This window comes from Galeopterus variegatus, unplaced genomic scaffold, assembly GCF_000696425.1.
Source record: "Galeopterus variegatus unplaced genomic scaffold, G_variegatus-3.0.2 Scaffold6122, whole genome shotgun sequence".
Lineage (NCBI taxonomy): Eukaryota > Metazoa > Chordata > Mammalia > Dermoptera > Cynocephalidae > Galeopterus > Galeopterus variegatus.
In genome coordinates, this window is record NW_007732233.1 from 1 (window position 1) to 12796 (window position 12796).

The 12796-nt window shown below is 37.0% G+C and overlaps 1 protein-coding gene across 1 annotated transcript in view; it reads right to left on the reverse strand.

Annotated features, from left to right (window-relative positions):
- Positions 1-6023: 6023 nt before the first annotated feature.
- LOC103605851 (zinc finger X-chromosomal protein) overlaps positions 6024-12796 on the reverse strand; it is a 21948-nt gene continuing 15175 nt past the window's right edge. The window contains exons 3-7 of the mRNA XM_008590464.1: positions 10509-10658; positions 10143-10286; positions 9566-9718; positions 8887-9027; positions 6024-8058 (exon numbers count right to left, since the gene is read on the reverse strand). Of these exons, the coding sequence (XP_008588686.1) occupies positions 6875-8058; positions 8887-9027; positions 9566-9718; positions 10143-10286; positions 10509-10658 (1772 nt within the window). The 3' untranslated portion in view covers positions 6024-6874. The remainder of the gene's footprint in view (positions 8059-8886; positions 9028-9565; positions 9719-10142; positions 10287-10508; positions 10659-12796) is intronic.

The window sequence follows — 12796 nt, forward strand, 5'->3', positions numbered from 1 at the left end:
CCATAATAATCATATACATTGTATATTGACAAAATAAAAATTTAACGAAAAAAAAAAATGGGCAAATTGGGCCGGCCCGGTGGTGCACTGGAGAGTGCACCGTTTGGGAGCACGGCGGCGCTCCCGCCGAGGGTTCAGATCCCATGTGGAGACCAGTTCCCGCTCACTGGCTGAGCGCAGTGCGGGCGCAACACTGAGGGTTGCAATCCCGTTACCAGTCAGTAAAAAAGACAAAACAAAGGAGAAAAAAAATGGGCAAATGAACTAAATAGGCACTTCTCAAAGGAAGATATATGAATGGTCAACAGACACATGAAAAAATGCTCAACATCACTCAGCATTCGGGAAATGCAAATCAAAACCACACTGAGATACCGTCTCACCCTAGTCAGGATGGCTAATATCCAAAAGACTGTGAATGATAAATGCTGGTGAGGTTGCAGAGGAAAAGGAGCCCTCATACGCTGTTGCTGGGTCTGCAAAATGGTGCCGCCTCTATGGAAAATGGTATGGAGGTTCCTCAAATAATTGCAGATAGGTCTACCATGTGACCCAGCTATCCCACTGCTGGGAATACACCCAGAGGAATGAAAATCATCAAGTCAAATGTATACCTGTTCTCCAATGTCCACTGCAGCACTATTTACAATAGCTAAGAGTTGGAACCAGCCCAAATGTCCATCATCAGATGTGTAGATATGGAAACTGTGGTATATCTACACAATGGAATACTACTATGCTATAAAAAAGAAAGAAATACTGCCATTTGCAACAACATGGATGGATCTAGAGAAAAGTATATTAAGTGAAACAAGTAAGGCACAGGAAGAGAAATACCACATGTTCTCACTTATTTGTGGGAGCTAAAAATAAATAAATATGCAAATAAACTAAGGGGGTAAGAAGACACAACAATCACAATTTCTTGAAGTTGTTACAACAAGCGAACAGATATGAGGTTGTTGGGAGGGAGGGGGGAGGGAGGTTTCAGTAATGGGCCACAATATTGAACCACATTGTATATTGATAAAATAGAAATTTTTTAAATGTGCATAAAAAATGTTTAATGTCAACTGATAGATATAGAAATACACTTGATGTTTGAAAAGAAAATCACTGAATCCAGAATAGAATCGATGCTGTAGTTACACAACGATAAAAGATTTATGTGTATGGATTAAGATTGGAAGAGAACAAAGATAACACCTTTGATAAAGAAGGTGGCAATGTGGGTGAACATTTTCCAATTTTTGTTACAAAAGCATGGAATAAAAACAAGTTGCAAGATTTCCATGTTTGTAAAGTAAGTAAATTTGTCCTTTAAAAATTGTTTTGTGGAAGGACAATTAAAGCATGCTGACTTGAGAAAAACAAGAACTAAACCTTTAAAAGTCTATCACAATCACCACTTCAAGAGGGAGCAGTAAAAAGCAATAGGGGGGAAATAGACACAAATATACAAGGCTAAAGGGGAAAACCTCACATTTCACTGGTGTGCTTAATGCCAGAGGGCAACCTAGAATTGGAATAACCTTTATTTTATTAGGATGATATAAGGGAACTCCCTCCCCATTCCCTGTGTCCCAGCCTGGCAGGGCTTTAGAGGATGCTCTATTTCTCCAGTGGACCAACTAGTCTCTCTGCCTCGTGGAGGAGTGGACAATGGGCCCGAGGACTTCCGAGTGACTGGCTGCACCAGCCAAGGCTGAGATCGGGAAGAAATAGATTGAAGGTAGATCCATCTCAGCCTCTGGGTCTCCCAATCCATCTTTACTGAACTGGTGGTTTCTTGTGTCTATTTTCAGTGTGATTAGAACCCAGAGTGGAGAACAGGTATGATTAGAACCTCCAACACCCCAACAGATGGCTTTGCAATACCTCCCCTTATTTCGAAGAATCTCAGGCAAAGGAAGTGGGTTCTGTATTTAAAGCTAAACACAAGCATAAAGGACAAACACAAACAGGCCTATCTTGGAAAGCAGAATGATATAGGTCTAGTTAACTATTCTATAATTCCAGTCAACATGTTTAGATATTTCTGTGGTAGTTCATTAGCTAAATGCCATCTAGAATTCCTAAGCAGGTTCTCAGCACCAAAGTATTCTAGTGGCTTTGCAATTAACAGGTAGCTGTTAGCAGGTCACTACAATGCCAAATCTTTTGTGTTCACCAATACTAGCAAATCTAAGTAACACAGGAGACCAATTGAATAGGAAAAGCCAAGTAGAGAAAAATAATTCTTGATTTTGACCTCAAACTTGATGGACTAAGTATTTTCATTTCGGAAGTCAGAAAATGATTTAAAACGCAAGTAGGTACAGGTGCTGTACCTATATGCAACAGTGATGTGTTCCTCGGTGCTAGAAGTGCTAAACTACCAAAGGGGTCACACTACTTCCACCTTGTAGCAAGTTAGGAGTTTATTAACTGTGTGATTTAAGTCTCCTGATTTCCATGTGTGTGTGAGTGTGCATGTGCGTGTATGCCTTGTCTATAGCCAATACTCCACTAGGGTAACTTAAAATAAAATAGGAATTTATTTACAATAGCAAAGATGTCAGAAATAACAGGAATACATAACAAATCCAAGAATTATTTTATGAAAAAGGCAAACAATGTATACATGAAACAAAAGATAAAATAAATCCATAAGGCAAACTTAATTTTGACCTTTTCTAAACAGTTGCAGAATGTGGAAAAATGTTTTTTTTGGATACGAATTCCTTAAGTAAGCCTGGGCCAATCAAACACACACACACACACACCCCTCTTTTACTTGCCGAATCTTCCTTTGATTCTAGTATTTACCTTTGAGGAATGTAACTATGGGAGGCATTAAAAGATATACTTATTGACTACCAGGCTCGCACTTTAAAAAGCATAAACCGAAGGTTTGCACTGAGTCCTATTTTACCTCCACTGCTTAGTTCTGGCTTTTTGTGATTTTCTCATCTATCACACAAAATGTTGCACCAGTAATCTTTGAAGTTCCTTAAGTGCTCTAAAAGTGTTTCTCAAACTTGAGCATGCACCAGAGTTACGTGGAGAACATGTTCAAACACAGAACACTGTATCCCACACCCCGTTTCCCAATTCAGTGGACTGGGGTGGGGCTGAGAATTCGTATCTTTAAGAAAGCCCCAGGTAATTACGATGCTGCCAGGCCACATTTTGAAAACCACTGCTCTGAAATATCATCCCTTTAAGATATTGATTGGTCGTGCTTTTCCTTACACGAATCCTACAGTTTGTGGGAAATAAAGGAAATTGTTAATACTGAGATACCTAGAGAAGTTTAAGTAGCACGTTATCTGACTGTTTGGGATCACAGACTGGTTAGATGTCATTTGTCAGGCATCCTGTTACAATTAAATTTTGCAGCATGCTATGGCTCTGTTTCTAGATGGGTCCAGACAGTGACATTCACCATGTTCTTATCTTTATCTCAAGTTCTGATTATTTACTGTTTCAACTATTAGGCAAACCCTTGCTCCTCCAGCTGAAGAACTGCAGTCTCATCTTCAAAATCAAAGATGGTGTGATTCTCTCTCTTTTGACTCCTGGTAACTTTCACCTAACTTCTGATTTTTACTATGACAATGATCATTTTCTACTATGTTAGCATCTACTAGAGCCCTCCAAACTGGGCACAAAGGGGTAACTTGAGGGTAGGGCTTCTGCAGTGGAGGTGGTGACAGTCCCCACTGATTAAACGTGCTGTGAATTGATACCGAAATGAACTTTAAGTGCTCTCAAAAACCACTTTATGCATGGGTAATTTATCTCAAGGGAACTGAAGATGCTAATAAAACAAATCCTTTATGAAGATAAAAGAAAAAAATGAATTTCAAGGACATGCTCATCAAAGGACTCACCAATCACCTCTTAACTTCTCTGAAATATTACTTGTAAATTCACAGGACTGAAATATTATCAGTATTTGCATCCAAGTCACAAAATTCAAAGCAATCAAGCATTTTGCATTCCACTGCTGCATAAAAGGAATTAAGAAATGGGGGAATGAAAATAATCCACTGCTTTTGATGTTTATTAGGTTACAAAAACTGTACATTTTTTTTTTTCTTAAGAAAAAGCATTAACTTAGTACTGGTATCAAATAGACTAAACATTAACAGGAAAATATTCTGATTTTTATTTTTGCACATTATTCTCAAGTACACAATTACAATAATGTCACACATCCCTATATGATTTTCTTTTTATGTATTTTACTTTTTTTTTTACAAAGTGTACAGAGGGAGGGACATACAATATTTAATAGGATATTTCTACAGAACAATAATTTATATTATGTCCTTGTAAAAATCTGTACCTCTTTAAAACATTTAACTGAAACACCCATTTTATTTTAGCTTTGCTAATCAAAATTGTTTTAAGAATTAAAACTAGGTTGTAACTAATGTCAGTACATAACAGTGACTACAGTTTCATTTTCTTTATACAGACAAATACGTTTTATCATATTGACTTGACCAAACCCTTAAATACCTTTTAAAGGTTTCAATATTGTGCTTTAAAAAGAACTGTGTATGATTCCAGATTATGTAAGAGAAATATAAAGTATGTAAAGTGTTGTGTTCTTTATCTTTCAGTTTATTTAAAAAAATATAATTAAATGATCCAATCACTTATATTTTCTGTATTAATTTTACAGGACTTTTAAAATCAATAAATTTCCACTTTCACTTAAGTGTTTTACATCATTTCTAAGAAAAATAAAAATTAAGGGAGATTTTTAAGGTTCTCACAAAAAAACAGGCAGAGCTTTCAAGAATAGCAGGGCAAAGAATCACACAGTTGTATATCAATGTTTTTTAAAAAGCACGTTATGGGGGCTAAAAGGGTACAGGAATTCCAAGGGACTGGCTAGGAAAACCCATGCCTTGGCTTTAACTGGCATTCAGGTTGGAGTTCAGGCCAGCCTAAAGCACTTGATTTAGAACTAAACTAAATCAATCTAGCACTTCAGAGGCTTGCCTAACACCAAATATTTAGATTTCTAACCCTATAAATATAACTCTTGAATACAAACATCAATGGAAAAGAGAAAGATGAAAGGTAAAAACCTAACGGCACGAAGGGAATGGAGCACCATAATGAGGTGGCAAGGCAGCTATCGAGTGGGAAGAAAATTTCTAAATCTCCCATGACATGCCAGATACATATATGCCAATAGGCAATTTAAGGGACCCTCAAAACTGTTTTCTGTTCACCAAGATCCATCTTAACACAACCAAATTCTAATTAACCAAGTTCAGTTTACAAATTTATGACTGACTCAGACCTATTTGTTACAAAATGCCAACTCTCAAAGAAAAAAAAAACTGTGAAAGACTTGGCATGTTCCAAATAAGGCCTCAGACTTTCCTTACGCACTTAAAACACACTTTTATCTTCTAATCAAAGCCAACTTGATGTTAACGTTTGCTAACTATTACCTGTCTAAGAAATAACAGAGCAGGCTGAACTTGCCAAGCGTAAGTAAGAATTAGCACCCATTCTGGTCCACAGAGCCATTGCTTCCTCTCTGTCCCCTCACTGTGAGACACAGTTCTCTCTCTGGCTTCTCAGAGAGAACTGAAGGAGTCGCGTCTGGATACTCATTAGCTTTTCAGAAAAATATAAAGGCATGGAGCTGAAAGTGTATGAAAACATTCTATCTAGAAACATCTTAGCTTCTATTTTTCAGTTACTAAAGATATTTAAAAGAAAATACCTTTACTCTTTAAAAATACTAGTGTCCTTATTTTCCTTCTAATTCTTCACCTGAGTAGTCTCTCTGACGAGCATGACTTACAAAATGCTCTCATGCATCCCTGGATCTTCCATGTTACTGTAAATTTAATACTTTTCATTATAGATTTTAAACAACTACTACTTGGGGTTGTGTGTATAAATATGTAAAATAAGCAATACACACAGATACATGTTTATATATATGCGTATATATAATTCAGGGTACATTTACATATATAAAGTTGCAAAAGATCCTATGAGCCACAAGTTACCTCTAGGAGATTCCAAAATGCAGTCCTCAGTAAGTCTCATTTGCAGCACATAACCATTCCAAGACAAAGCAGCACAGACAGAATAATCAAAATACAACAGGATCAAGCAAAAATTTTCAGGAAGGTTTTCTAAAAGCTTGCTATGCTGACAAAAGATGTAAATAGTCCAAAGAAAGCCAAAAGAAGTGTATTTTGTCTGCTGAACAAAATGAAAAGACGAACCCAGCCACTGCTCTTTACTCAGTGATGCCAGGGACGCAAAAGGTCAAATGGAAACTTTCGCTGTCTTGTGAAAATACTATAAATTTATTATAAATTTCCAGGTCTGAAAATATTAAGCAAGACAAGTAAATGACTTCCATGTTATGATAATTAGACCTGACCAAAAAATCTCCCATTCATAATAGTAGAATGTCTCTGACAATTTCAATGTGAGAAATTCAAAGGGAAAAAAAAAAAATGAGCCAACATGAATATTTTCAGAGTTACCAATCTAAAGTTACCTTAAGTTAAATGGTCTTAGAAGAGTACCATCAACGTAAGCAAGGTAAATGTTTAAATAAATATAAAACTTCTAAGACAGAAAAATTCAATATAGAATCAGGGATTACTTCATTAAAAGCAACTAGCTTGTTGCTGCTTTTCCCCATTTGTTAAACAAACTGAATAGAATTCAGAACACACTATTGAACAAAATGTAAAATAAAAATCAACTAGAAGCAATAATTCTATTTGTACACAGCATAAATCAATATACAGTATTGTATGTGAACAAGATTGTTTGGCTTTAAAATGAATTTTCTGTTTCAAGGCCAATATCTCTACAAATGTCTGTAGAAGTATTGTTAGGGCAGGCCAACTTCTTTATGATGTCGCATTATGTGCTGGTTCTTTTCTGAAGGTCTTCGGAACCCTTTCTTGCAGTACTCACACCGGTGGGGATAGTCTTTCGTATGAATGGAAATAACGTGCCGTTTAAAGCCTGAGGCATCTGTAGTGCTATACTCACAGTACTCACACTGATACACTTTCCTGCCACTGTGTGTCTTCATATGCTTTTTAAGCTCATTCTGTTGCCTAAATCCCTTTCTACATCTCTTACACCTAAACGGAAGATCCTTCGTGTGAACCGAGAGAATATGGCGACTTAGAACAAACGGATCTGCAATCTTAAAGTCACAATGTCTACACTGGTGCATTTTTTTACCCTTGTGGGCAGCCACGTGTTTCTTGAGTTCTGAAGGCCTGTGAAAGCCTTTATCACACATGTCACACTTATGGGGGTAGTCCTTCGTGTGAACTGAAATTATGTGTCGTTTCAAATCACTTGAGTTCGAACTCTTGTGGTCGCAATGCAAACACTGGTGTGTTTTGCTTTCTTGGTGGATAAGAGCATGTTGCTGCACCTCTTTGGTATCCGAGAAAGTCAGAAGACAAATGTCACACTTGAATGGCATCTCTTTACTATGCTTAGTTTTCACATGCGTTTTCAAGTTAGAAGAGTCTGCAGACCTATATTCGCAGTACTGGCATTGGTACGGCTTCTCCCCAGTATGGATTCGCATGTGCTTTTTGAGCTCTGATGGGTGACGGAAACCTTTACCGCACTCCACACAAATATGAGGAAAGTTCTTGCTGTGGACCGCCAAAAGGTGGCGATTCAATAACCCTTGTTCAGCTGTCTCATATTCACAGAATTTACACTTGTGCATTTTGTTGGCTCCTTTTTCCTTATGCACCATTTTGTGAGTAAACAAAGCCCCAGCATGAGAGAAATGTTTCCCACACTCATCGCATTCAATGGCCTTCTCTGCTTTGCTGGTCAGCTTGTGGCTCTCCAGGTGGTTGTGTAAACTTATCTTCTTGTTGGTAGTGTAATCACAGTCAGTACAGCGGTACTTTTTCTTGGTAAGGTGTTCAGGATGGTTTTTCATGTGCCTTTTCAAAAAACCTCTCGACTTAAACTTCTTCCCACAAATCATGCAAGGATAGACAGTCAAGGGATGTCCATCAGGGCCAATAATTATTGCTAAGAAAGGAAAAGAAGGAAGCATGATCAAACCAAATTCTGTTTTGGTTTAAGAATTTAAAGTTTCTGTTCTGAACAGTATTGGTCAAGGACTCCTAACTTAGGCTATTCACTGCTAAACATTCCTTTTACCATCATGTAACATAAGAGACATAGCAACCTAGTCATAAAGAGAACCTGGTCTGGAAACTTCAGTAGGACTGTATCAACCTCACTCCCTCCAGTTTAACAAAATTAATGAATAAATATGTAACTTCTATCAACTAGCAATTAAAGCCATATCAATTTAGAATTTGGTGGGAAATTTTTCATAAAAATAAAGTTTCGTAATCAAAATCTCTTCTTTGGTTATTCCAAAAACCATAATTTATGTTAATTTACAGTAAAGCTTAAATATAGCCATAAAACTTTAATATGCACATTGGTATACAAGAATAGACAGGAATGTCATATGAGCTGAAGTACTTATCCTGCTGCTCTGCAAATTATGCCAGCTATATGCTGACATAATTAGATTCTTTAAATATATTTATTTTTTAAAAAGTTGATGCTTGTTAACATATTTGAGGGATTTCATTTCCACATAAAAATCATCTGAGTTTTGAATTCTTCCCATCTATGTTTGAACCATTTCCTGTTTCTTTCTATCCAAGGAAATCATTCATGAATATCACTGAATTCTGAAAATTATATTTTCAAATTCAATACACAAAAGCTACATGTGGTCTAGGAGCTCAAATGCCATCACAACACCCCTGTGGATACATACTAGAGGTTTATCTGAGAGCTCGCAGAGCACTCTGTGCCATGGAACTTGTGTGCCCTCACCTGTTTGGTACTGCCTGGAATCAGGTCTTCTCCTTTTCTTTGGTTTTTGTTTAGCCAGTCTGCCGAGGCCAGCAGACTCATCTATGTGCAAGAGGGCACTTGCAGTGCCATTCCGGTTTTCAATTCCATCAGAATTATTACCTAACAATGTGCATTAAAAAACAAAATTATACAGTATTATAAATTATAAGGAATTAGGAATTCTTTATTAACTACAACAATGACAAGTAAGCCATGATACTCATGAATGACAGAAACTCCCCATTCTAGGTAATGGATTTTATGAGCACATTTATTATAATGAGACCATAGAAAATGCCTAGCTTCCAAAGCTAAAACACATGTTCAGCATTTTGCCCCATAGACTCCCTTGTTATCTCCCAAATTGTAAAGTCATGGGCCAGATATAATCAAGATGAAAAGTTTCAGCTTGAAAGCCTGTGTACTTCTTGTAGTATTTCTTTCTACGTAATATACACATGAAGGAAATTCCTGTTAAAAATAAAAGACAAAAAGTACACTTTATAATCTTCCTCTACTCTTGCTTAAATCAAATAATCCTTATAGGGTACTGGTATTTCAGATTTCTGAAACCTAAAACCCCAGAAACCATGTCTCAATCGTGAATTCATGTTCAAAAATCAACTCAATCAATGCTAAGAGCTGCTATGTGACTTACCGTAAGCTGCCGCCCACGCGATCGGCATGAAGGTTTTGATTTCATTGTCGTCTAGTTGTTGCTCATGCACGGCAGCGGCTGCTGCTGCTGCTGCAGCATCCTCCTCCCCTACGATCACTTCCATATAAACTTCATCAGCAATTTCAGCAACATCTGAGTAAAAAGTTATACAAACTTTTGTGGCCAGGTTTATGGTAATCACAGGAAAGAAACTTTTATTTGAATTCAGTTAATAGAGAAACAGAAAAGATGGTCCAAATATTACACACTTAGAATAGAGCTTTCACATAGTAAGCACTCAATAAATATTTGTTGAATGAATCATTCATTTCTTGGCTTTCACCATAATGTTTCTTTTTCTTGGTTTGTTTTTTTGGCAGCTGGCTGGTATGGAGATCTATAATTTGGTTTTAAAGAAACATTCTAAGCATCCATAAAGAATCACTGATGTTTCCCTTGGAATATGACAGCATAATATCTCTAAAATAATGCTACTTGTTTTCTTCATATACTGGCCATTAGAAAAAAAAGCTCCAGAAACTTAAAATTTTCTCCCACAAAAAGGCCACCTACTTACTTAAATCTTCATCTTCTTGCTGAGAGTCATTGACAGTCATATAAACCATCTTTTCCCTGGGAACACGAATACTGCTGTTCTGATCAAGTAGTTCAACTCCATGATCATTTTCAGGCTCACTCTCCACAATGTCTACAGTCCCACCTATCAGGGAAGAGGACAGCTCCAAGAATTTATTTAAAAACCTCATTTCCACCTGTTTCTTCTCACATACCTTTTTACATATTTTTCTATTTTTACAATGAAATTCTTGATTAAAAGTTATCTTCAAAAAAGATTTCAAATGTTCTCAATCTAAATAACCTAAAAGTAATCGGTTGAAGAGTTTGGATCAGGATGTATAACGTGCTGAAGGCTTCCTCTTACCCAAGTCATCCTCTCCAGGGTCAGCTTTAAAAATGTACACTTTGATGACCTCGGGGCAAGTGCCATCCACTTTACAAGGATCAATTTCAGACTCTGCATCCATGGTAATTCCAGAGGAACCATCATGTTCTATTTTGCCAGCATCATCCACTAAAAAAGGCAGGAAATACATCACAAATAATAGCAGATCCTTAAACAAAATGTTACTATTTTCAAAAGTCCTTTATAAAAATACAATCTCTAATTTGATTCACATAAAATTGGATGATTTACCCAGACAAGTAGAAGTTTTAGTAAATACATTTCTAAAGACTTCTAAAAATGGGATCAGATAGTAAAGCAAAAAATATTATACATAAAGAAAACTCCTGGTAGACTAGAAAACTATAATTAACAAAAGAATATACTTAGCTTTTGCTAAGCCATAAGGTAAAAAAAAAAAAAGCATTCCTACATTAAGGATTTTCTTTTAGTACTTAAAGACCTTAAAAGAATGTCCTAGTAAAATAAAAAAATACATTCTTCATATAAATACGCACTACTTCATGATCCCTATTCTTGAATATCATTTGTTCTGATCTATTTCTATTAGAATAATACATTTAAAAACAATCAAAACATGATCGCCAGAAAGGTACACTGCAATGAAATGGCCAATGGAAATTCTAATTGAATCTGCTTAAACTTAAAACTACACACACATATAATCTAATATACATATAATAAACACACACAACTTTAGTTCTTGACAGTGGCAAGTCTAGGTCCTTGCTGGCAAATACAGCAATACATAAATTCAAACATATTCTCATATACCCATTGCCCTCCTTAATGAAGGTAGCCTGTGTTATGTTGAAAACAAAACACAATAAAACAGATACACATGATTTCCAGCAGTAGAAACTCAGGGGACATATAGCAAACATTACATTTTTTAAAACTTTATAAGGCCAGCCCGTGGCTCACTCGGTAGAGTGCGGTGCTGATAACACCAAGGCCACGGGTTCGGATCCTATATAGGGATGGCCGGTTTGCTCACTGGCTGAGCGTGGTGCTAACAACACCAGGCCAAGGGTTGAGATCCCCTTACCGGTCATCCTTTAAAAAATAAATAAATAAATAAAACTTTATAAAAGTAGCCAAGGAAATAAGTGTGGTATTATGCGTTAAGACTTGGAAGATAAAACACAAGAAAAATGATGTCTGGATTCGAATAAATACCAAAAATATAATCCCCATATAATATAACCTTAGATTACACAGCACTTAGAGGCCTCGACTGCTATCTCTAGCACAACAGACAATGGAAAACTTAGCACCCAGTACAATTTAATCACAAAAGTTGGGTTTATCAATGCTGAGCCTATTAGAGAAACAATGAAAGAATGTTCTCTTACGTCTAGGCCCAGATGGCCTATCTGGCACAGCATAAGACCAAGCAGAGGGGAGCAAGACTGAGGCCCGGAAAAGAAGGCTCATTTAGCTTGAGAGACTCAGGCAGGCACAGTCAGTCTTCAATACCCTCAACAAACCTTTCCATTTCCCCTTTTTATTTTCCCTTTTGGTTCCCCTTCTGGTGTTCCACTGCTGAATACATCTGTTTTCCTTTTGGTGGGATATTTATGTTTCATTCGATTTAGCAAACAGTGAATCACAATTGTATATTAGACTCTAGGCTAGATATAAGAGATACAAATATTAAAAAGTCATGGACTCCAGAAGTTTACAAATAAACAGATGCTAATTTTCAAATGTAATAATAATAATAGAACTACCATTTATCAAGTGATTGTGGTAAGCACCATTTAATACTTACAACAACACTGTGAGGAAGATGGAACAGTATAGTCTGTATTCTACAATAAAGCAAACTAGAGTTTACAGAGGTTGAATAACTTATTTGGAGTTGCACAGAATTCAAATCTCAAGCCAGAGAGTCTCAATTAGAGTTCATCAACTTCTGGGGCTTGGAGAATGAGGTTTAAACAGAGAAGCTGAGCCCAGCTGCAACCAGGCATGCTGCTGCCACCACCCCAGGACCTTGCCCAGGTCCTGAGGCAGGAGTGGGGGGAAGCCAAACTCAGCCACAACCAGGTAAAGAGCATACCAAAAACACCATTTCCACGTGGGTAGCCCACCATAGCCACCACAATTGCCATGGCTGCCGCAAAAGCCTCTAGTCGCTACAGCAGTAGTCACAGCCACCATGCAGATGGTGCGCCAGACTCTCAACTGCACTGACACAAGGAGAGTCACCAGCGGAGAACAAAAAAAAAAAAAAAAAAAAA